Source organism: Scardinius erythrophthalmus, assembly GCF_964197995.2.
Source record: "Scardinius erythrophthalmus genome assembly, chromosome: 2".
Classification (NCBI taxonomy): Eukaryota; Metazoa; Chordata; class Actinopteri; order Cypriniformes; family Leuciscidae; genus Scardinius; species Scardinius erythrophthalmus.
This window is the reverse complement of record NC_138222.1, coordinates 34,786,835-34,813,829: the sequence shown is the minus strand read 5'-3', so window position 1 is coordinate 34,813,829 and position 26,995 is coordinate 34,786,835. Positions and strand designations below refer to the sequence as shown.

Below are 26,995 nucleotides of genomic sequence, written 5' to 3'. Positions count from 1 at the left end.
AGAAAATTTGTGTGGAGTCATGATTGTAACAGTGCATTTAATGCTGCAAAAGACCTGCTGTGCCATGCCCCCGTCCTTTCTGCTCCCAATTTTGCTCTGCCCTTCAAGTTGCAGGTGGATGCAAGTTCTTCAGGGGCAGGTGCTGTATTGCTGCAAGAAGACTCGGCTGGTGTAGAGCATCCTGTGAGTTACTTCTCCAAGAAGTTTACAAAATGCCAACAGAGGTACAGCACTATTGAAAAAGAGGCTTTAGCCTTACTTCTGGCATTGCAACACTTCGAAGTTTACTTGGGAAGTAGTTGTAACCCGGTGGTGGTGTACACTGATCACAACCCCTTGGTATTCCTTTGGAGAATGTGCAACTCAAACCAACGACTGATGCGCTGGTCTTTAATCATACAAGAGTATAACCTTGACATTCAACACCGAAAAGGTTCCGAAAATATTGTAGCAGATGCACTTTCTAGAGTATACAGTGTGGACAATTAGTATGCCTAATTCTTAGTTTACAAACATTTCTTTAGAGGTATTGTTTGTAACTTGTTGGTGGGAGTGTTACGTCTAAAGACGTATATTTTTGTGAGTTATTATTGTACTGTGGTATGTTTTTTCTTTCTGTTGTTTTTGTTGTCTCTTGCTCTCCTTTGGCTCCTCCCACTCTTTCCTCTGGCAGGTAGCTGATTGCGTCTCCAGCTGCACCTGCTTACCATCCAGGAGGGAAGCAGCATAAAATCCAGCAGAACTCTCAATCGGGGAGAACTCTTCTCCAGAGCTTGGTCTGCGTCCTGCCCGGTCCTGTTGATTGGAGCTGTTGTGCTTTTTGTTGTGGATCTGTGCTGTAGCCTGCTCACTGTTGAATGCTGTTGAATGCTGTTGCTGAAGGATCTCTTGCTTTGTTGTGAGACGCCTCCATCTAAAACCTTTAAGTTGTAAAGCCACCTTTTGATTTGTTTTCCTTTAAAAGCTGTTATTCTCCTGATTGTTTGTTGTTACTTTCTTTTTGCCTTGTTACTTGGGAACTGTAGGGAGGTGGGCGCCATTTTATTTTGTAACCCTTTTTCTCCTGTTTTGTGGCTAGGTAGGGAGTCAGGATAGATTTCTGTCATTTATTTGTATATCCTTTGTGAGGCTTATTAAGAATTCCTAAACCCAGGTAGATCTGGCTTTTGTTTATTATTTTGGCATTGCCCCCTTCTGAGACCTTTGTTCCTCCCCTGAAGCTTATTTTCTGAGCAAGTTGTGATATGTTAAGAGCCTTTGAATAAAAAGGGTTAAAAAGAATCTTGTTGTTGTTGTGGTGCTGTGGCAGGGCCCAGACTAATGCTCTCTAAAATCTTTAAAATTGTAATATGTTACGTTCCGTTAAAAGAACCCTAGACACTAATAGGACGTAACAGGCGCATACCTGCCTGCAAAGCCTGACGACGAGCAAACTCATGGGCTGACTTTAGCCGGTCCTGTAGCTGATGGGCATACTCTAATCCGGGTGGGGCCTTTGGTGCATCTGGCGGTTGACCCATCAGCAGGGAGGATGGGGTTCGCAATTCTCTGCCCAGCATGAGGAGAGCTGGCGTACATCCAGTGGTCTCCTGCACCGCACTCCGACTTGCAAGCAGGACCATCGGCAACTGAAGATCCCAGTCCTTTTGATCCTGGCTCACACACAGGGCTAGCTGGGTGGCCAGTGTTCGATTGTACCTCTCTACTAACCCATCACTCTGGGGGTGTAGGGGAGTTGTCCTTGTCTTCCAGATACCCAAATGCTGGCAGAACTCAGAGAACACATGTGACTCAAAGTTCCTCCCCTGATCAGTATGCATCTCAGAGGGAACCCCAAACCGAGCAAACAGACCTTCCAACAGGACATCCGCCACTGTCCCCGCCTCCTGGTTGGGAACAGCATAGGCCTCTGGCCATTTTGTACCCCCGAGGGGTTTGTGGAAATGGTCCTAGTACATCTACGGCCACACGATCCATGGGACAACCTACCAGCCGTTGTTGTAGCTTTTGGACCTTTTTTAGCAGTGCAGGCGTCACATCGACGACAGAATGACTCCACATCCCTACGGCAGGTGTGCCAATAGAACTCTTGCCAAACTCGTTTTAATGTTTTATTTACTCCAAAATGTCCTACCCCCGGTTGTCCATGCATTGCTTACAGAACCAAGCGGTGACAGGACTTAGGCACTACTGTCTGCCACCTGGTTACGCCTGTCACAGGTTCCACGAATCCTCTCTGCAACAATCTCAAATTCAATGCCAGGCCATCCCGCATGGACCACAACCCCCTCACCAAAAGCCATGACCTCTTCCCACGTAGGCCTCCTCCCGGCTTCCACCCAGTCGATAACTACCTGGAGCTCGGGGTCCTTGCTCTGTTCAGCGGCCCATGCTACATTTGAATCAGGCAGCACTGCACAACAAGATGCCTCCATCCCCATCTCCGGATTCATTTCAGCTGGTCCCTGCATCGCATATCCAGCCAGTCGCTCACATTGTGGGCAGGATGCCATACAGGTGCGCCTTGACAACCCATCCACATTCTGGTGACTTTCCCCCTTGCGATGCTGAATGGTGAACTGAAACTCCTGCAGGCGTTCTATCCACCGTGCCACCTGTCCCTCTGGCTCCCGGAAAGACAACAACCAACGTAGGGAAGCATGATCTGTTCGGATCACGAAATGAAGACCGCAGAGGTGATGTCTGAAATGGCTGACTGCTTCCACCATGGCTAAGAGTTCTCGTCTGGTCACACAGTAATTACGCTCCGCCCTGTTGAAGGCCCGACTGTAGTAGGCAATCACCCTCTCTCCCTTTTCCCCCTCCTGGGAGAGAACCGCACCCAGACCTACATTGCTGGCGTCTGTAACCAGGATGAATGGCAATCTAGGGTCTGGGGTGGCCAAGACTGGCGTATGACACAAAGCCTCCTTCAGGCTTTCAAAAGCCTGCTGCTGTTCTTGCCCCCACTGGAACCGCAGTGATTTCTTTGTCAAATCATGGAGGGGAGCAGCAACAGTGGCGAACCCAGGAACGAATTTCCGGTAATACGATGCTAGTCCTAGGAAAGCCCGCAACTGCCTAAGGCTGCACGGGACCGGCCAATCGCGAACAGCTGCTGTCTTCTGCTCATCAGTGCCCACCCCTGCCGCGCTCACATAATGGCCCAAGAAGGTCACGGCTTTCTGCATCAGCTGGCACTTCTCCGGGTGCAATTTCAGACCAGCCTGAGCTATTCTGGTCATGACTAGATCGAGAGCACTCAAGGCCGATTCAAAGTCTTTTCCATGCACTAAAATGTCATCCAAATAGACCAGGCACACCTCTCTCGGAATACCCTGGAGCACCCGCTCCATCAGCCGCTCAAAAGTTGCCGGAGCGTTGCACAGACCAAAGGGCATGGTCTTGATTTGCCAGAGGCCTGTCCCTGTTGTGAAGGCAGTCTTTGGTCTGGCGTCAGCACTGAGAGAAAACAAACCAGACTATCCATAGACTTCAATACAAAATAGCGGCACAAAATAGCGGCACAAAACAACGTCCGTACACAGCCGGCAGACATGTATAACTTCAGAAATCACTTGAAATCACTGAAATATGTGGAGTAATTATATGTCCACCCTGCCTTCCATAGAGCTTGAACGATACATTTATAAACTTAATTTGGGCAACTTAAAAACATGTCCCTTCATTCTACCAGCGTCACATTGGTCTAACAAGCCCACCCAGTGGCCAGAAGTGTCTTACCAAATTACATTTGGTTTTTTTTCCAAAGGCTTTAAAATACAAAATACAAAATAGTATTTTGTGTTTAAATACATATTTTACATACATGTTTCTGAAATACTGCCCATCCTTGATGACAGGTAGCCTTGGCTAGATGATAACAGACATACACTAAAGACAGCCCAGCAGTTATCTTTCTAATACAACATGATGATCATGATATTGTAAAATATTGGAATTGTGGGAAGCTTACATAACTTAAACTGTATGCTTAAGGTTGCTAGTGTCCTGCTTTCTTTCTAATCAAGCTTGAGATGTCAATACATTTTTATTGAGATCATTGTTCAATAATGTTTAGCCTGTCTGTGCAGTGAAGAGTATCATACTTTATTTTAATGATGGTGTTGTTTCATTTATAGGAATTTACACGGCACCCAACCACACAACAACTCTTTGGCATGTTCGTAAGGGTTAGTACCATAGGGTTAGTACACGTCCTCAATCTCAAACTAACGTCCTCAAACTAACCCTAACCCAACTGTGTATGGCGGTCGCCGGTTTGTTTTCCCCTAAAAGTGGGCGTGAACCTTTTCAGAGACGGTCTATGACGCTGCGCCGGTTGAATGTATCGACTCCCATTCATTTTGGCGTCACTTTGACAGCGAATAACTTTACATCTGAGGTGTTTAAAGACTCCATTTGTCCATTATTTATTTCTAAACAAACACGAAAATGTATAAAAGGCTCCATTACCTTGTATCTTACGTTATGGCCCCGTAGATGCAGGTTTTGTAAAAATAGGCTAACGATTGCGTCATAACCACGCGACTCTCTGTCGCACAGTAGAGAGATTACCGTATGGACAGGAGGAGAAGCTCACAGGCAATCGGGGAGGCAACATGACAAAGTAATTAATCAGAATACTTAGCAAAAGTTTCTCCTGCTCCTAGCTCATGGACACCTCCTACTCACACTCTCCGTCTCTGCAAGTTTCGGAAGAGAATGATTCAGATTTCTCTTGGAACAGCTACTAGAAGACAGACAGGTTGCTCACGTCACATCTACGTCGTCAAGCTCAGTTTGTTCCGGCGGGGAAGTGACGTCAATCCATGACGAAATATGGAGATACGAGGTGGGTTTCTGCCCAATATTTTAAATTTTGTTCATTTAGATTTGATAATTTAAATTGTTTTACCATTAGAGTGAAATATTAAAATATTAATATTTATATTTACATATTATTAAAATATATGTATTATTTCTCCTTGTTGTTACTGGGCCCACCCTGGACATGCGAGAAATAGGCACGTGCATACAATGCCTATATGCATAATTAAGTCCGCACTCTCAGTGTGTTAAAGGAGAACTCGGCAACTCTAGTGAACTCTAGTCACTTCTTCGCTGATTTTTCCCTTTGTTGTCGCATGTTTTCCCCACGAGCTCCCCCTACAGCTGTGGGGGGGCGTATATGTCACAACACGGTCGTAAAAAACTCACTTGCGGCGGCCTCCTCCCCCTCTCTACCGCTGCTCATGTGCGTTTGTTTTGATCGGAGCAAGCCAACTGTATCGTGTGGAGCTTTGTCTACCGAGGTGGGTAATCTGGTAATACATCATACATGCGTGTGTGTTTATGTTGAATTGCCGTAAAGCGATTCGTGTTTCGCGCTCATTCTCGTTCTCGTTCTCGCTTCTCACGAGACTTCCAATTTCTATTTTGCCGGGACGGTAGTCCCCAAGTTGCAAGGTTGGTTTTCCGCCTGGGAACGCTGGGGGGAGCGGGGAAAGTCACCAATATCACCAGAACAGGTTGTTTAACCATCCAAATGATTTCTAGACAGTTTTATTAAGTTAAAAAAGTTACCAAGTTCTCCTTTAAGTTGCTGATTAACAGTTAGCATGGCTCACAATCTGAGCAACTTCAAAGAAACAGATATAGTTCAAATTCAATTTATCACTGAAAAAGGTCTCAGCGTTCAGATAACAACATTTGAGTGTGTTTAAAATGAGGGTATCTGGCTCTTATTTTGTCAGGTGCTGCAGCAAGGACTCAGATGGGGTGGAGAGACAGACACATGTTCAACTCAAGTGTGAAAATATTTCACACTGTGGCTAATTCCCTGATCTATATAAAAAAGTTAAGTTTTCACTTTTCAGAGATCATAATGTACTAATGATCTCTTAATTTCATGTCTTAATAGTATTGTAGATCTGGTTCTTTGTCCGATATTTGAAGGTTTTCTTATTTAAGCTAACGTAGCCTACCTCTGGTATGCCAATATAACGTACATTTTTTATGTTTTTTAATAAAGTTTTAATTAAGATTATACAATTACAGTTTTTCACAATGAATTGCTAAGACACATTTCTTGAAACCTTCACCCATTTCCTCAAAATTTTAAACACAAAACTAAATTTTCAAACTTAGTTTGAAAAACAGTATGTGACAAAGAAGTAGGTCCGAATTCACAGTCTTCATAAAAGAGTACACAAAAAGTACCCGGATAACCTACATCTTCCGCTGAGATTCTGAAGTGTGCATACGATGGACACTTTACTATCCCATGAGGCCACGGGAGAGGATTTATGAATGGCAGTGAAGCAACGTAACTGATGCTGTAAGTCATGTGATAAGGGCAACATGGCGAATAGTATGTCCAGATTACATTACACACATTCATACTATATAGAACATACTTTTTTAGAGGGCATGAAGTAATTAGCTACTTATTCAAAACAATGTGATTTCGGACACAACCATACTCTTCCTCTCAGATTGTCTCCATTCATTGTTTGTGTCAACATTCAATGCTCCTGTGCACTCTGAACTGGCAAATATTTTGTACAGTTGGTTTGATCACATTATTAGAAACAATTTTGAGCCGTTATGTGTGTAGCCTAAACGATGACAAATGTTTTGTAGTTGTGTTTAACTTCTGTCTGTTTACTGTTTTCCAACACAAAATGTGTTTTAGTGAATGAGAATGTTTAGAGTTTTGCAAAAAGAGTGATTGAGAATTGCAAATGGGGTCTATTTACCTAAACTTGTTAAGGGTTTTATTTAGCCAATTTTGCTATTTATTTGACATGTTTAGACCATTAAGCATTTGGTTCAGAGACTGGGTTTTAGTGTTTCAGCAATTGAGGAAAACTGTAATACAACAAAAAAAATATTATTTTAATACTTATTAGTAGACCAGGTTGAAATCACAAAAATGTGCCTAAATAAAAATCCTCAGGCATTTTTGAGTAAAAGTTGGCAAATAGACTATTCTAGGGGTATTTTTTATGCTGAATCCATTTTTGCTGTTTGCCAAGCTGTATCTCTTACATGAAACTCAGTAGAGTGCAAAATCCAAGATGACCGCCTCATACGCCAAAATGAGCAAATTTCTCAGCACTGGCTCAAAGATAAACTGTTTTTATTGTACTATAGCATTTATTGAGTAAAGGAAACAAACAGAATAGTCAGAACAAGTTAGTCATTCTGTCTTACAATATTTCAGGTAAACACTGACAATTGTGTTTTTGAGTATGTCCATGTAAGAACATCAACATCATGCTGGTGGCAGCAAAAGGCCTATATCTTAAACCATCATCCTATTACATTAAGAGTGTTTATTACTTTTCAACATTTACATGTCCATGTAAATAAGTTTAAGGACTTAAATTTAACCAAACTAAATTCTCTTTTGGTTTATTTATGAAAAAGATATTCTCAGAAAGATTGCTTGTAAATATTAAGAATTGAGACAAATTAACAAATTACTAAAACATATCACGGTAATGTGTCACACCACTAACATTAGCTTTGAACAGATAAAGGAAATAAACACAGTAAACTTGGCCTAAAATTACCTTATAAAGTTGGACATAACATTAGCTGAATAATAACTAAAACATGAACTGCATGGCATATAAAATGTAATGTTATTTAAACAATGGTAAAAAATAAAGTATAAAGTCGGCAACACCTAAGCTCCAAAATTATCAAAAATATTTATTTTACAAGACAACTATCGCATGGCGTATGTGACGTTTCGAGCACGCAGGCTCTTCACCTGATGAAGAGCCTGCGTGCTCGAAACGTCACATACAGCAGAGCAACGCAGACGAGACCTTTTACATTTACATCGTGCACTCATACATCTTAAGGCGCAGTTGCAACTGATCAATTCCAAACAGTAGTCTGACTAACCGAGGTTACGTTAGGTAACCAAGTACGTTCTCTTAAGAGAGGTTCTCTCGTATTGCGTAAGTTGCTTACGCTATGGGAACCCCTTGTCAACGCCGTGTGCGCCGATCATCCACTGCATGAGTCCCAGGGAAGCCCGGGGAACACAAAACATGTGGGAAACAGGCGGCCAGCAACGCGGGCCAGCACATGTACATAAGCACTTCATAGGGAAATACAGAGCGGCTCCGCCGGTCTCTGTATAGAGAATATCGCCCTTAGTACAGCTCAACCAGAAGAGCTAATAGTCACATGAGAGTAGCCTGCACACGAACAAACTGGGAAGAACATACACACCACATAGACTGTTAAAAGTCTAGCCTGCAAGGCGGGAACTTCCAGGTTATAAAACTTAACAAATGTAGAGGGGGAGGCCCAGCCTGCCGCCATACAAATGTCATGAATAGAAATCCCACTGGACCAAGCCCACGATGAAGCCATGCTTCTAGTGGAATGGGCCCTAATGCCCAGAGGGCACTGCAGGTGTTTGGACGCATAGGCATGCTGCGATAGCGTCCACTATCCATCTGGACAGGCTGTTTCGAGGCGGCGAGACCCTTGGTGCGCCCACCAAACGAAACAAAGAGCTGCTCAGAACGTCTGAAGGCAGCAGAGCGTGTGATGTAAACTCTCAGCGCCCTGACGGGGCATAGGAGTTTTTCACCGCCCTCGCTATCGGATGCTGGCAGAGCCGATAGGGAGATGATCTGCCCTCTGAAGGGAGTGCCAATCGCTTTGGGGACATAGCCATGTCTCAGTTTGAGGATGAATTTAGAGTCATTTGGTCCAAACTCAAGACACGCGGGGCTAACAGATAGCGTGTGTAGATCCCCCACACGTTTTACTGATGACAGAGCTATCAGAAAAACGGTTTTGAGCGACAGGTATTTTAGGTCCATGGATTCTAACGGTTCAAAGGGAAACGCTTTCAGGGCCTCTAGGACCAAAGAAAGATCCCAAATAGGAACCGAAGGGGGTCGCAGGGGGTTCATCCTCCTGGCTCCTCTAAGGAAGCGGATGATGAGCTCGTTCCTTCCTATCGCACGGCCGTGCGTCGACTCTGCTAACGCTGCAATAGCCGCAACGCAAACTTTGAGTGTGGAAGGGGACCTGCCCTTGTCCAGCTCAACAGCTCTAGAAGGAAGGAGAGCACCCGCGAAACCCCACATGTGCGTGGGTCCTGGCTCTTTGTAGCGCACCATTTGGAGAACACTGACCATTTAGACGCGTAGAGTCTTCTCGTAGAAGGAGCTCTAGACTGCGTGATCGTGTTCACGACCCCTTCTGGCAAAGCAACGGTTATTCGTTGATTATCCACGCATGCAGAGACCAGCGCTCTGGATGGGGATACAGCGAACGCATAGCACAAGCGGTGCCAGACCACGTGCTGTTCTGTGTTCTGGACAAGAAGCACTCTGGCAATTGCTTCTCTGTGTTGAGGATCGTGAAGCTTGCCTCTACTTTGTGCAGCTGATTTTAGTGTCAAAAGGCCCTGTTCTGTCGCATTGTATAGCTTATCTTTCTTGGATTCTTGGCATATAATGCAAGTATTCAATGACATTGACCGGTCAGGCTTCAAACTACACACAGCTTCCATAATTGGTGATCTTATAATCTGACCAACTTCATGGGTACAATTCCACAACTGGAAATATTTTGTGTTGGTTCATGTCGCTTTTTGGATATAAAAATTAATTCTGATGAAAAATACGAAGTGTGGAAATAACTGCAGAAAGTAATAGAAAGTAGAAAGTAGAATAAAAAACCTCTTGGATAACTCTGAACTAAATTCACACACTTTGATCCAAAGACAATAGTATGCATGTGACTCCAAACAAATGACTCTCGCATTTTAGATATTCTGTTTGTCCATTTGAAATAAGGAGAAAAACAGATATTTTCATGACTACAATGAGAAATAATGCAATTATCATTGTCACATACAAGTATCTTAATTCCCACCTAAATAAACTTTCTCGTTAATTGATGTCGTGCATGATGTAAAGTTTATAAATATAGAATTTCCTGACATTTTAGAGGTCATCTTGAAGTTTGCGCTCTACTGAGTTTCACATAAGAGATACAGCTTGGCAAACAGCAAAAATGGATTCAGCAGAAAAAATACCCTTAGAAAAGTCTGTTTGCCAACTTTTACTAAAAAATGCCCAAGGGTGTCACATTATCTGAAAATTGACCTAGTCTATAGGGCCCCGGCCACCAGGTTGAGAACTATTGTTGTTGACTCTGAATTGGAGAACAAGTTACTTCTTTTTAAAGAGTAACAATACATAATGGTGTAGGACAATTATAGTGAACATGGCCAATAAAATAACTACAAAGCTGAAGCCACAAATCAACATAATTAAATGTTTTATAATAGAAACAAACAGGTGTACTTGAGCAAATGGGGAACTCTAGCAGCTTTGAAGCTTCATGGGTACTGAATTAAAAATAAATATCCGACATAAGAGCTGATGGTTTCAAGTACGACCTGGGTCATGTACCCGTTCTCAGACCTACATTCCTGTCTTACACTTCTATAAATGAAAGGCTAAGGCTCCCCATTATAAAAGTGTAATTCATTGATTTAGCTTATTAAAGTGCCCCCTTTATCAAGTGTTTTTTTGTTTGTTTGTTTTTTGCCTCAACATATGAATAATTTACATCAGAATCAGTTCATTTCACAGTTGAAAGCATTTCCTATCATCAACTATGAAGAAATTTTTAAGAGATAGATTCATTCAAACAAAGTGGAAGCAGATCATTTCCAAATGGATACACAAGACTAATCCAAGGTTGCTGCGGCTGCTTTTTCTTCTTCTAATAAACTGAAAATACAAAATTTAAAAGAAATGGCTTTGTAAAACTCACAAAATGCACCCATTTTCTTTTTACATATATACATACATATATAACCCAATAATGCAACAATAACACAATTGAGATTTCAAAATAAAAGCTTTTATTATAAAACTATAAGAATTAGGAAAGTTGCTACAGATTTCACCTTCTCATTTAGAAATGGCACATCTGAGAACTTCATGGTCTGGTTTGACCATGAACATCAGCATTGAAACAGAATATTAAACTTTTTCCATAATCTTGTCCAAAGACCTCTGTTTCTACATGGTGTCATACAACATACTCGTATCAGGTTTGTAATGATGCATATTAACACACACGAATACACATTCAGCTTTAGACTGAGAAAAAAAAATTATATTACATATATCTGACCAATGAAGCCTTTTATGCCAAGTCACAACAGCCAAATTAATTTTGTATTTCATCAGAGAAGACTCCATGTGAACTTTATTTTGGTATGAAAGTTAAACAGCACATCCACAACAGTCAGGTAATGACCTCAAAGAGCCACCATATAAAACCCCTGCAAAACAGAGACAGATCCATGGGACTGATTTGCCTAGATCAGCAGCCAATAATAATTATGTAAAAAGATTTCACTGCTGGCAGGGACATGTCAGTGAGAGCACCAATTTGTAGTCACTGCATCAAAGTCTTGCAAGAGTTTCCCTTAATCGAAAGCAGCGCACGGAGAGGATGGAAAAATGTGAACACGCACAGAACAGTTTCAGCTTGAACCAAAAAGCCCATTGGCAAAATCAACATGTGAAAAATAAGCACTAGTGCTCATGCACTCATGTACCATACAAACGGAAAACAGCGAAGATGACAAAAAATGATAATATGAAATGTCCGGAGCTGAACAATAATGAATAAAAGAGCAACAGACAACTTATGGCTGGTTGACCTATGAAGATCATCTGCAGGTTCCATTTTTGCACCAACAGGATTTGGATGAAAAGAAAAAATCATAATACTGAGTTACTTTTGAACGTTATTTCCTTATGATAACTGAATGACCTTTATGCTATAACCACACTCGAGCGAGGAGCATGGCTACTTAAAACAAACACACACAAAAACATGCTAGTTCACCTGCAGTGATGTTGGTTGGACATTCTCACATTCAAAGCACGCACACACACCTGTAACAAGCATTACAATAAATGCAACATTTTTTAAGCCTTCTCTCACAGCTGTGATCATACCTGGTGACTTTTAAATTGCATCTCAAATGACATTTCAAGCTGCAATGGCCACGTTTGAAATGGTAACAGCACCCTCTACAGTAACGAATGTTTGAGGTAATGTGAAATGATATGATATGCTCAGGTGTTTTCATGATATGGTATGATAGTGGTGATGGTGGGTAGGTACCAATGGCACTTAAAGCACTCGATACCCAAAAAGTTGAAACCCAAAAACATACAGTTGACCAATGACAACAATTGACCCCAAAATTTCCCCATCTGAAAAGGAACATTTTGACCATTCAAATAATTTCTTTCCAGTAGATTTAAAGAAAAACATACATGATTAGCTTAATAAACCCATCCAAAGAACTTCTTTTCCACTGCCAGAATGCTAAAAATGCCGCTCCTCACAAACACATACCAGCACTGTAGTGCCTCTCTTTAAGTTGAAATACTTTGAATATCTTCTGCTATACACCCAGTAAAAAACTCCAGTAGCTCCTGATACATTATTGATCAACAAGTCTGTCAAACCAGATTCACATAACCATTAAATCCCAGCTGAGGTAGGTGTCCAAAGTGTTCAGCTGCAAAATGTAAATTCTGAGATTTGAGAGATTTAAAATAAAACATAAGCAGCCAATAGGATGAGTCTGCGACGCCACCGAAGGAGGTGGAAATCACAGTCAATAAGTCCAACATGGAGAATCAGAGGCTATCTGAGCCCAGCCCTGGAGGTCATCCACTCTAAACCCTGACACAGCCTGAAACAAACACACACACACACAAGTGTTAAATAGGGATGCACTAAAAAGAAAATCCTGCCCAGTACAATAAAAAGATCATTTTCATATTAAGACCAATATAAAAATGTTACACTATTGCCTATAAAATTCAAAACTAAAACAATTAACATAAAAATGAATAGTTAAAAATGTTACAAGTAGACATGTGCTAGTATATGGTAGTACAATATCTCACAATGAACATGCACAATATTGTTATTGTGGGGCCGTGGGCACTTCAAAATACATTGAATAATTATTTATTACGAATTATTCTGATTTTTAGAACGCATTGAGAATACTTTACCCATCAACCGTTAAAAATGCACAACACGCTGGAAGCAGCGTCAAAGAGGCATGTATGAAGGTAATATGATGCCATAAATTATCGCATGCGCAGGGTAAGATTTGTGAAAGTGTACATAAGATTGCAAGCGTAAATTAAATTTGTATGCGCAAGAGAAGATTTGTAAAGGTGTAAATCGCCTTTCAAGTGTAAGAAAAAATATTTGCTGCATTTAACTGTTATTCGTAAGTGTAATTCATGTATTGTGAAGCTGCAGCTTCATGCTAACGCAAAATGAATAGGATCTGTATTCTTCTGACTTCCATTTTTCCGCGCCTACACTTTTGGCACGGTTTTTGCGCACAAATACTGCCAAAAGCATTGCAGGCTTGTGGAACAGCAATTTGCAACCGAAAGCAAAAGAGTCAGGAACTGCAAAATAGATTCATTGCGTACAATCAAACTTTGTGTAAAAAAAGAAACTGTTGCAAATGTCTATATGACTTGTTGTGTACATGGGGCAAAAAAGTTCCCGAAATAACCCGATTTGTACAGTTGCGTCTTTCTTTTACCTGCGCTTCCAGTTTTGGCACGGTTCTCTCACTCACTCATTGAGTTTTGCAAGCGTGAAGAGGAGCCAATCAAATGAGCTTCTAATGCAAATTATCTTCTACATAAAGTAGCTTGATCAGTCACACGAAAGTAATCACTAATCAGAATCAATATTGATAGTGCTACCAAGACAATATTTCAAAATATATAATTGAGTGTTAAATACCATGAACAGAGACATGATGTGAAAAACACTGCATCAGAATGGTATTATTACATAAAGAATGGGTATTAAATGTTTTGATTGTACTTCAACTTTTATTTATTTATATAGCACATTTAATAGCAGCGCTGTTGCCAAAAGTGCTTCACAGTTAACTAAAAACCGTAAGACAAGATTGTAAAGTTTAACATCTGCTCAGTGGCATAACAGATAATGCCAGCTTGAAATTCAGTATGAATGTTAGTCAGCCTTAATCAGCCTAATGGTGCACAGCTTATTAAGCAATCATGATTTATTTGTTTATTTATTTTTTTGCTTACCTATTTATTTATCATGTATGTGTGCATTAAATGTACCATTTCGGCAACGAGAACGTTTCTGAGCCAAATGAAGATAAAGATGTGTTCTGGTGACTGGCGTGTTTATTGAACCAATCAGATAAGAGTAAACCTAGAGTTAGCGAGAAGCTCATTTGATTGGCTACATGAAGAAGGTGGACCCGCCCTCCTCTTCACGCTTGCAAAACTCAATGAGTGAGTGAGAACCGTGCCAAAACTGGAAGCGCAGGTAAAAGAAAGACGCAACTGTACAAATCGGGTTATTTCGGGAACTTTTTTGCCCCATGTACACAACAAGTCATATAGACATTTGCAACAGTTTCTTTTTTTACACAAAGTTTGATTGTACGCAATGAATCTATTTTGCAGTTCCTGACTCTTTTCACAAATCTTAGCCTGCGCATGCGATTCTTTATGGCATCATATTACCTTCATAGGCATGCACCCACTCTGATGTAAACAAGCCCAACACACATGAGCAGCGCATGGCAGAACGAGTAAAGGAGAAACGCTGAACGAAAATGCACATTCACTCTCTGACAGCAGGTGGCGCTGATGGAACAGCAGAAATGCTGCAGTTTTAAATGTTTCAAACAGCCATTCAGATTTTTGAAATCGCAATGGTGTTCATCGCAGAACCGATTACTTAAAGACTTAAGGCTATTTATTTTCAAATTAAAACATTTTTATATTTTAATCTGGACTACAACATGCCCTAGATATTGTTTGAAATAAATATGTTCTGATTCTTTATTGTTCACACTTTATATTTATATTATATAATCTCAACATTTAATAATACATTATTCAAATCAAAAGTTGTATTAAAAAAAGAAAAATTCAAAATGTATTATTTAATGGACCTGAGCTAACGAACTAACAGTAGTATTTTTTAACTAACATTAACAAAGAATAAATACTTCTGTAACAAATCTAACTATTGCTCATTGTTAATGTTAGTTAATGCATTAATGAGACCTTATTGTAAAATGATACCTATTGTTCTTTATAATTCTTTTGCACTTTAATCTGTTTGAAACATTTGTTGACTTTGAACATTAAATACAATAAAGCAATACACAAAAATGTTTAGTTATTTTTGTTACAAGGGAAAAAGTTATTAAATTTGTTATTGTGACAACTCTTTTTCTGCAATTTATTTCAATATCGTGATAATACCATATACCGTGATAAAAGCTTCAGAATTTATCGCAACATAAACATTTTTATACCGTCACATGCCTAGTTACAAGTGAACAAGCATCACAGAATTAGTGTATGAAAAATTTATATTTGCAATAGATTACATTTAACATAGTTGTTAAATTATGTTTAAAAGGATTAACGTTAAGAAATAATTAGATGATAGCAAAGCTAATCTAAATGACCAATTTTGATTGAGACTGCAGATGTGAAACTGTGTATTATTAGTCAATAAAATGTAATACTGATACATCTGGAGAGAGATGATATTTTTGGAGAGAGTTAGGACATGATTCATTTAATCTGCTCGCAGAAGTGTCTGGCAAAGCAAGGAACAAAGAGCGTTAATAAGCGCAAACCCTGCCCTGCAGCCAATCACAGGTAACTGCATGATTGAGTTGACCAATGAAATCAGCTGTGAGGCAGGCTTTGGAAAAAATCTACTTATTAGGCTGCTGATACGATCTCCATGAAGTGTGCATCCTTTTGAAGATTTTTCTCTATGGGTAAAACATTATTTAAATTTTAACTTGCTCTGTTTTATTGTATTATTACATTTTTACATCATTAATCAACCAATAACTGCAGGCTAGAATAGTTGATGTTCAGAGGTAGTGCAGGTCTTACCCTTCTCCAGTAAGCGCACAGCAGGATTGGATGTGCCATGGATGATCCTTGATGGAGCTGAGGGTCAGGTATTTGGAAATCTCTGCAGCAGACATACAGCCCTTCATGTCTTGCTTATTAGCAAAGATCAACACCGCAGCTTTGCGGAGATCCTAAGTGAATGATGAAGAAAAAACAACAACTGAAAAACAGAATCAACATTTTGCGAGAGTGAAGCTTTATATTCATCCTCCACAGTTTTATCGTGTGGTGTAAATGTTAAAGCATTACCTCGTGTGCTAGCATTCTGTAGAGCTCTTCTTTAGAAATGGCTAGTCGCTCTCTGTCAGTACTGTCCACTACCAGTATGATGAACTACCAAAGAAAACACACACACACACACACACACACACACACACACACACACACACACACACACACACACACACACACACACACACACACAAAGCATTATCTTCAGATGCCAGGCAGCATACTGTTGCACTTGCATTCAGAGGTGGTTTCTAAGTTTAGCAAGGCCACAGAGTAGTTTGTTGCTCAGAGTACACATGACCTTGGCAGAAATGGTGTATCTATGGTCTGTAAGAGCGAGTGCTCCTGAATAAAGCTTGACAGCAGGGCCCCACCACAAATCTCATACGCACACTTTCTGAATGAAAGGCAGGGGTCTCGCTATTCAAACCTCTTTGTGTAACCCTGAACTTTGAACTGTGAATCAGACACCAGCTGCTAAGATCTGGCAGAATTACCGCTGCGCACAACTGTTGTTCAAACTATTGTTCACAGCAGACTGGACCCACAGCTGTTCATCTCACCATATTATCTTTAAAGATGCTTTTGCTAGTTTGTGCATGTGCTGTTAGATACTGGTACTGAAAATACCCATTTGAAGATGTATCTGTATGAGCACGTTCTAGTCAAAAGTTGTTTTTTGATATTTAAAATAAAAGTCGGAACACTTAAAGGGATAGTTCACCCAAAAATGAAAATTGTGTCATAATTTACTCACCCTCAAGTTGTGCCAAACCTGTGTGAATTTCTTTCTTCTGCTGAACACAAAAGAAGATATTGTGCTGAATGTCAGTAACCAAACATTTGATTGGCCCCATTGACTTCCACTGTATTTTTATTCCATACAATGGAAGTCAATGGGGTCCATCAACTGTTTGATTAATGATTACCCATATCCTTCGAAAGATCTTCTTTTGTGTTCAGCAGAAGAAAGAAATTCACACAGGTTTGGCATAACTTGAGTGTGAGTAAATTATGACACAATTTTCATTTTTGGGTGAACTATCCTTGTAACTGAAAGGTTCTATATGTTAAGACTGCATGAAATAACAATGGACAATACATTTAATGCATCTTTTAAACTTGAATTGTTACATATTACCAATACCTTTCTGACATTTCAGGTTGTATAAATTAACATAAGCAAATGTATTATGAAGAAACATGAATTAAAGTACATTTATAAATGAACATTTACCTAGATTAATAAATGTACAAATTATAGTTCATTGTTAGTTCATAAAATATTTCCGAAGTCTTTTCCAATAGAGTAAGTTTGTCCACTGAAATAGGGAGTTGCAGGACCTGATATTGTTAAAGCACATACATTCTTAGATTTTTTTTAAAAAGAAATAATAATTTATTCTACTAGAACGCATTCAATTCAAAAGCCTGTATAGTATATGCATTTATAATGTTGCAAAATACTTCCATTTCAAGTCTTTTGAAACTTTCAATTCATCAAAGAATCCTGAAAAAAAAAATCAGCATATTCAGCAAATATTCAGCAGCACAACACTGTTAATAATAAGAAATGTTTCTTGAGCAGCAAATCAGAATATTAGATGATTTCTGAAGGATCATGTGACACTGAAGACTGGAGTGATGTTTTTCCATCACAGGAATAGATTACATTAAAAAAATAAAAAATATTACAAAACTTATGCAATTTGTATTTATTTAATATTGTATTTAAATTTCAAATAAATACAGCCCCCTTAAGCATAAGAAACTTCTTTAAGAAGAGAAGCAGATTCAATTCACGCGTCATGTTCCCAAGCCATTACATCTTTCTCTGCCAATGATTTCCTGTCTACTCTATGAGGTCTCTGTGAATACAAAAACAGGCCTAAAACAGGACACAGGAAATTCATCCTCTGTGTGTTTATCCTACACATTTGTTTTCTCTCTTCCAACTCGTGAAGTCCCATTTCCAATTCAACAACACAGAACTGACTTCAGCTGAACAACAGCCAAAATGTATTATTTTCCTGTTATCATCGTAAAGCTGCTTTGAAACAATCTGTATTGTATAAAACGCTATATAAATAAAGGTCACTTGACAGCAGCACCAATCAGAAACAGCCTGTTAAATCTCTCATGGGACCTATATCCACTTCAATTTCATCTGCAAAGCATTTAAAAAAAATCAATTATGTAATCCAGTTCCCTCTTGTGTGAAGTTTTCAATTCTGTTAATACAATCATCACTTATCAAAGGGGTTCAGCCTCCAGCAGTGTAGTGTATAAGTGCATTACCTCAGTGTTGGAGTAGTATGTGTTCCAAGAGGAACGGAGACTCTCCTGACCACCGATATCCCACATCAGGAAGTGGGTTTTCTTCACCACTATTTCTTCCACATTGCTGCCAATCGTAGGAGACGTGTGCACCACCTCATTCATTAAACTGCACAACAAAACAGGTTCAGATAAAACAAACCGCAGAGCAGTTTGTATACTTCACATTAATTACCACATTGGAGACTTTACCTATCTGTCCATACAGTATCTCAATCTATTGTTTTACTGCACATTGTATGATGAATAAATTGCCATGTTTAGTGTATTGTATGTCCATTCTCACCGTAAGAATTTTGGCTGGCCCAGGCGTGTGGCAATAAAGACTCTATTCTATTACTCAATGAATTAGAGACTATGAATATAAATAAAGAGCAATAAAGATTCTAATCAAGTAAATAAAATATCTATTACTCACAATTGATAAAGTATAGTGGTCTTTCCAGCATTGTCCAGCCCCACAATTATCACCTTGTGTTCTGCATAACAGAAGAAAATATATTACGGATTAAAAGAATAGTCAAATTAATATTACAAGAACTTCATTTAAAATTCAAATGCAACAAATTAATCTCAATAAATAAGGATAAGAAAATATGTGAAATGCCATAAAATTTAAAATACAATGCAATCCATAATTAAAGTGGGTTCATTGCATTAACTGTGCTCTTGCTCTTTCCTTCAGAGCTAGTTTGTTTCTGTTGTTCTCTCTGTTCTAACTCCCAGATAATTGGTCCAGCAATCCCATACAAACACACAACTCAGCCACATGAGAAACACAATTGCATAACAGAGGAAGACGTGATTAGATAAACCAGTGATCCATCCTTTATCAGAGCTCAATGTGAGGAAATTCTGACAGCCTCTCTGTGTGTGTGTGTGTGTGTGTGTGTGTGTGTGTGTGTGTGTGTGTGTGTGTGTGTGTGTGTGTGTGTGTGTGTGAGTGAGAGAGAGAGGGCACATTTTGATATTTTTCACCTTTAAACTCTGATGTGAACTACAGGAAGCAGGACTGGATAACTCATGATATCTTTGGCAGCTCCACAAAGACTATTTCACGCCTATTACTTCCTCCAGAGGCACCGACCCCTATTTTACTCCTGTATGCCTCCAGCAAAAATGTCACAGGGGCAAACTAAAGCCATGAAGAGAGACTGTTTATTAAGACTACAACTACACTTCCCACAGGTTTTGGTGGAACTTTTCATAACAAACAAATAGGACAAATTTAGCCTGATTCTAATGTAAGACTACTAGTGCTACTGCTCTACGCTTTAGCCAAAGGATAAAACCTTTGAACATTAAAGTGAGAGGTTAATGATTTACAAGACCAATAGGCCCTAATCAAGCGTGCCGCACAAGCCCTGAAAAGTGAAGCCAAAACGTCTCGATCGCCCCCCGGTGACTGGTCCTAGTATAGGTCATAAGCCCCGCCTCCCTGTGTTATTCAACGGGACGTGAGACCAACTAAACAATTAAATTACACTTCAAATATCTTTTTTCCAAAGGTGGTTTCTTTCATTTGCTGTCGTTTTTATCTCGCTGATGTAAGTTCAAGTGTCTGTTTCAAAAATAAGTTGGTTTTTAGTTAGTTACGTGATGCGGTGGTGTAACGTCATGATTGACAGCTGTGATTGACAGGTTCTCTGAGCGAAGTAGTCACTGAAGCACCAACGGACATTTTTTCGGGATCTTCGGAGGACTGAGGAGATTGTATTTACTTTATTTTAACAAGTCTCTTGTCGTACTGCAATCAATTTTTAAAAAAAGTGTGCAGAATCCACTCTCCCTTAGTGCATTCTGCAAGAGTGAGGGCGGAGCGTTGATTTCCCGGCTTTACTTCCTGCTCACTACTGCGCAGGTCTGGTCCCGAGATCGCTACTGCGCAGACTCAAGTTCCAATATGTCAGCGCCATATCGGGACACTGGTGGCTTCAGTTCTCATCAATGGAAGAGAGCGAAGGGGCGTCGTCCATCTTTTTTTACAGTCTATGGTCCTAATTTATTTAAAGGGGTTCTATTATGCCCTTTCACGGAGTCTTGATTTTGTTTTTGGGGTGTACTAGAATATGCTTTCATGCTTGATTGTTCAAAAACTCATTTTTCACATATTTTACATTATTACAGCTCTTCTCTCCCCAGTCTGTCCCGACGCGTTGTTTAGTTCTGGTTTCGATGAAGTCCCTCCTTCCGAAATACAAAATGTGCTGTGATTGGTTAGCTGGCCCAGTGTGTTGTGATCGGCAGCACTTAGCACGTGTTCGGGAAATGTCCCGCCCCTCCATAACCGCGAGTTCTTCTCCAGTGTAAATATAAAGGATGGTGTCAATTTCAAACCAGATTCAGACCCTGACAATGTTAACAAACAAGAGGATCATCCAGAATGGATTTCATGCACAGACTTTACAAGCACAGATCTCACAGGACGTTTAAGAGTGGTATGTTTTTCTTGTACATTATAGGTAGCCTACAATGTTATCCACCATTTAATCATGATATTTGTCGGAAAACTATGGTAATCAATCACAAAAACATGGATAATTTTCCTAAGGGGCGGTGAACAGTCTTACAAAAGCGAGAGCATACAAAAGATATAGTAAACACTATATCAACACTAATGTTGGCTGGCAGGTGAGCATAGCAACAACATAAAACTTATAATTAGAACTGTTAATAGAAAACCCAACTTCAAATAAGATGTGATTCTGGAAGCTGTTCTTCGTAAAACGTGCAGCGCACAGATAAACATCTTGATTATAATGTTCAGGATCAGTGTTTAAAATAAATTTTACCCATTCTAAGTTCATCAGCCTTAGGAAGGTCAAACAAATGAGTTGTGGTCTCTTTGACAATGCAGCTAGGCTAATCCAGGCCTCGTCCGTTTTTCGGCGTATTCCGTGGGCGGGGATTATTTAAACGAGGAACATTATGACTTTGTAAAGCCTGGAAAAATCGCGTCATCATCTAAAATCGCGTCCAAACGAGCCGTTTGTTGTAGCTCTTGGAAAGTGAATTCTGTTAAATAAAATATCTCCCTTTAGAGTCAACTTTGAGCTTTGTAACCTAGCAGATCTTTTTATGCTCATACAGCAACATTAATAATAATAATAAGATACTGTTATGATATAATATGACTGCAGGAACGTTTGTGTATTAGAGAGAGCAACACTCAATGTAATGAATTGACTGGTCCTCTTCAGGAGAGTAATCCAGGGAATTAGGAAAGAGAATGGGATTACAAATCCAACAGACAGAATTCCTTCTATGTCTACAGGAGTAGGCCAAAGAGCTATCCTACTTTCTCCTGGGACATCAAATTGGACCTATAGCAAGACTCAGCATTTAGCCCACAGGACTGTCTAGTTCATTTGTAAGGAACAAATCTAGCACACACAAGAAATCATATGTTACCAATAATTAACAAGTAGAAACTTCTATGAATGCAAATAAATTGGTGTCAGAAATTATTGAAAGTGCTCGCAATATCAACAACGTCCATCCCATTCCCAGTGTTAAAGGAGAACTCCGGTCAATTTTAACATTGAGCTCATTTTTTTGTACATTTGGAGTGCTGTCAATACAGAGAACAACGACAAAAATCGGTGTTGCCTACACCGAGTTATTCTATTTTTAAAATTTGCACCCTATTGACTTCAATGGGGCAAGTAGTAAGCCTGCTTTTTAGCCTCTTAACATCCTTTAAGTGTCATTACAAGTGCACAGAAAATGTGAGTGATTCCTTCCGAGTGAACACGGGTGAATCGGACTGCAGTAGATGTTAGAGATATTAATAAAAATGAAGTTAATTCAGCCAGCGCTCATACCTCTGTTTACATCCTGTTTTCGGTGGAAGGCCATAGTAATCGATTGTTGAGTTCACGCGCGTGATCATAGGCACTAAACCTATGCGCGTGAACTCGACAATCGATTACTATGGCCTTCCACCGAAAACAGGATGTAAACAGAGGTATGAGCGCTGGCTGAATTAACTTCATTTTTATTAATATCTCTAACATCTACTGCAGTCAGATTCACCCATGTTCACTCGGAAGGAATCACTCACATTTTCTGTGCACTTGTAATGACACTTAAAGGATGTTAAGAGGCTAAAAAGCAGGCTTACTACTTGCCCCATTGAAGTCAATAGGGTGCAAATTTTAAAAATAGAATAACTCGGTGTAGGCAACACCGATTTTTGTCGTTGTTCTCTGTATTGACAGCACTCCAAATGTACAAAAAAATGAGCTCAATGTTAAAATTGACCGGAGTTCTCCTTTAAAGGAACATCTGTCCAACATTACAGCAATCTGGATGTGGTTAGGAATGTTTGTCAGGGGACAAAACTGCTAAAAAAAATTACACTGGAAATACTATTTGCTTGGTAAAAATTCAGTTAGAAGTGTAATTTGGAAACAATCTAGTACACAAGTTAAAATCTCTGCAGCTTCTGTGAATTTGTCCATCACTGTGTGTCCAGCCTCTGGGCAGGCTCAACTGACTGCTGAAATAGGCAAACAATGGGAGAGGAAAACGGTTTCCTCACGCTGCTTTTGTTTGCCAGGTGCTTGTGGCGTCTGTTTCTCTACACAAAAGCATTTTCAATTCAAATCAGTTCCTTTTATTGTCATTCCACAAGTTGGAGCTGATATCTGACCCCTCTGTCCTCTGGACCTACATCATGAGAGACACATCTGTCACAGCAGCAGTTAAGACATACAAACATATATCAGTCAAAAAAAAAAAAAAAAAAAAACATTAATATAGCCAAGAGCTGGAGAATAGCTGGAGTTTCATCACAGGCTAGTTGTAGGCAGCATAATCCACTATGGCAAAAACCATTTGCTTTTTCATGCACTGACCAACTGAGGTTTTGGGTTACCAAGAAAACACACAAAATACACATTTAAGTGTTTAATTTATTGCAGTATCAATTTGTGTCTGTAGATTTCAGTTATCTTTTAAAGGCCAAGTTTTTTCCTCATGCACTGCACCATCTCCACTTCAGTAACTTTGTTACTTTCTCTAAGTTTTTATGGAGTGACGAAAAGAGTTATCCAAAATCCTATCAGTAGAAACCTTTAACTCCGTGTAAACAAAATGAAACAAAATTTAAATCTGGCTTTATCAAATGTTCAGATTTCTGTTCTGGAAATGTATCCAGTGTATATTTAATAAGATAATACATTATTTGCATATTTACACATTTCACAAAATGTAATACAAAAAAATTATAGCATCAACAAGTGGATAATACGTTTATGTGCAGATCATTTAGATCTGACCCATCTGTTACCTTCACCACTAACCAGATCATCTTAAGTGTTTGAGCTAAGTTACCGGGAGAAGGTAACGGACCAGGTAGCCGACTAACGAACCGTTACCATTACAAGGTGAAAACACGATCTGGTCGGTTTAAAATATAGGATAAACACACGTAAACGTGTCAGTGAGAGACAGTGGTTTCGATAGGTTAACATTGGCACAACGCAGCGGATTTAAAACGAGCACACTAGCATCAACATTAGCTCAGTTCCGCTGGATATCTGACAACAGTCAAAACAACTCGCTATAGTACAAACCAGTCAGAACAACACCTCTTACCTTGATTACAAAAGAAGCTCCATAGTTTGGCGAAAATTAGACCCATGTCTCCTGGTGTGTGAGAGAGCGTGTCCAGTGAGTGGGAGTTTAGCGAGCGGCCTACAGCAGCTGTCCGTGAAGCCGTTATTTCTTCATAAACCCGCTCGCGCCATGCATATACGATACGATAAGTCAGCAGCACATGCCTCCTTCCTTCTGTCCGTGTGTGTGTTTGTGTGTGTGTATGTCCACGGTGTGTTCACCCAGGCGAGCAGCTCCCGAGCACTTTCTTTGTGATCAGATCAAGTGTGCGACAGATGCGAGCGCGGCGGATACATCACTGTCCAAACACAAGCCTCTTCACTTCCCAGGTCGCTCTGACCTCATCCACATTTTCCTCATGGACAAAAAAACAACAACCGCATATCAGCTCCCTTTGTCAAGCTACACACGGGTATGTGCACAGGAGGGCCTTAAGAGAGTAAAACCACACGTATGTGCAATTGTGCATGTGCTGCTGCTGGGTAAATAACAAAATCTCACTCTCCTTTGCTTTGCTGTGCTGTACACACAAAACACACACCATCCCCCATCAGTGTTACACGTGTGAGGATCATGACGTGCACATCCAACCCACAAGTGTTTTCTTCTTCTTCTTTGGTGAACCCACCACATCCATACAATGTGTTTTATATTTAATTAAAAATAACACGGTTGCAAACACAATTTTAATTTTCTTTTTAAATTGACATGGACATATGCTAAGCAGATAGATGGGCAGGCATGCAGGCACATAGACAGGTAGTTAGTATGCAGGTAGACATGCAGGCTGTCAGATAGATAGATTCATAAATGGTGGATTGATTGATTGATTTAATGTTTTACTCACCTGAATCAAAACTAGGATATGACCAAAAACCACAGCACTCTGCATTGATTTTGACCACTGAGAGGAAACTGGTTGGTTACTCATATGTCTTTTTCTGTTTTGCCTGAACCACAAGTTCCCTCCTGCCTGCAGCAGAGCTTATTTGCACTATAATGTGAAATCTCTAAGAAAAAACTGAAATGGAGCCTGTATGCAAGTATCGTGTCTGCTAAGAATCTACCGTAATAAGAAATGATTTGCCATTTTACTGAACACTGTCATATGATTGTTTCAGATTAACAAATGGTATATGTCATAATATGACCTAAACACTTAACAACTTCTTTATCATTCATCAGAAATCTGATTGGTGTCACACTTCAAGAAATACAACTTCAGTTCAAATCTAGTTGAACTTTGATTAATTTAAATGTGGTTATGTAGCATTAGTGTGTACAGACACTTGGTAAAGGTGTTTACAGTGTTGCACTAAGAAAACTAGCAGGTGCTCTGGATGGTTTGAAGACAGAAATGCGAGAACTTAGATTTTAAATTTAAAAAAAAAAAAAATTCATTTAAAGGCACACTATGTAATTTTTCGCCACTAGAGGTCGTTTATTCAAAACAAAGGCGTATAGCTTGATGACGCCTTGCTTTCACGGAGTCATGAGAGTTGTTGTCTTCACCTCTACAGCCGGTGGAGAATCCGACGAGACTTGGACAGAAATCATATGGATGACCGGTAATGTAAGATTTGTTAACATAATGAAAGCCACTGGAGCGGAACGAAGCCGCTGGAGCGATTGCTAATGAGAAACAAGCACGACACACAGCTCGAAGGCAGTGGAGCATTTATTATGACGACGCACTGACACGGTCCGTGTCCTTGTTAAAACTGCTTATTTCTCTGGATTTAAACATCCTTAGAAACATTTGGGATAATGTAAGAACACAAATCAACAAAATATAACATTGTTCTGGGTTTTGGATATCTGAATCCAAATATCTTACATATTGTGCCTTTAAGATGTGAAGTTGTTTAAATATTCCTTTTGTGGCAAACAACATTTCTTGGTGTAATTTCTTTAACATAAGGGTAGGTGCAGCCATTTGTAATTTGCAATTTGTAAAACTATGTTTGATGTGAGCAGGCCACTTGTTGAATCAAATATGCAGCAAACGGCAGCAGCGGAATTTGTTTTTAGAACGAGGGGGAAAGAACATTGGATAGGGAAAGCTCTGGCTTCGTGTATGCATTTCTTTTTAAATTCTTAAAGAAAGTTTTTATATGCCATACAGGTTTCAGGTGGTCATTATTAATTTACACCATGTCTGGTTTGCAAAATTGAAATGTTTATATTTTTCAGATTCTTTCTTATCTATTGGCAAGATTACAGATGTGTTTAAAGTCAAGCACTTCTTCATTTTTCTCTGCTTAACTTTTGCATAAGAACAACAAGTCGTCTCAAGAAATATTTGCGCACACACGAAACCACTGAAACCGACTCAAAACGATGTAGTATACATGCCAGACCAGTATGTGGCGCTGTAATTCTGCCACAGAGACACACTAAAAACGGAGAAGAAGACTTGGTGCATGTGCATCATAGATATATACACGTGTGAACATCCATACGCAGCACAAAAGTCCGGCATCATCCATGAACTCGAAGTACAGGCGGAGATAGCAGCGTTACCTAGCTAATTCCTATGACAAGTCCCCTGTTCCAAGATGGCGGCGGTTTTGACGCATGTTTAGAACCCCAAGGCGACATCTAGTGTATATATCTATGCATGTGCATAAACCTATTTTTTACAGTCTATGGCATAAACCTTGCGCGCTATGGAACAAAGCTTGAGATTTACAAGATTTATTTATCCTGATTTATATTATTTATTTTAAAAACAGCAATTTATTTAAATTAAATCT

The 26,995-nt window shown here is 39.7% G+C and overlaps 1 protein-coding gene across 1 annotated transcript; it reads right to left on the bottom strand.

The window, feature by feature from the left end:
• Positions 1-10,901: 10,901 nt before the first annotated feature.
• Positions 10,902-24,861, bottom strand: arl8 (ADP-ribosylation factor-like 8). Its single transcript, XM_081355058.1, has 6 exons — positions 24,219-24,861; positions 19,036-19,096; positions 18,579-18,726; positions 16,299-16,382; positions 16,029-16,180; positions 10,902-12,778 (listed from the first exon to the last, which is right to left on the bottom strand). Exons 1-6 carry the CDS (start codon positions 24,262-24,264, stop codon positions 12,730-12,732), a joined length of 540 nt encoding a protein of 179 aa, XP_081211184.1. The 5' UTR covers positions 24,265-24,861; the 3' UTR covers positions 10,902-12,729.
• Positions 24,862-26,995: the final 2,134 nt, after the last annotated feature.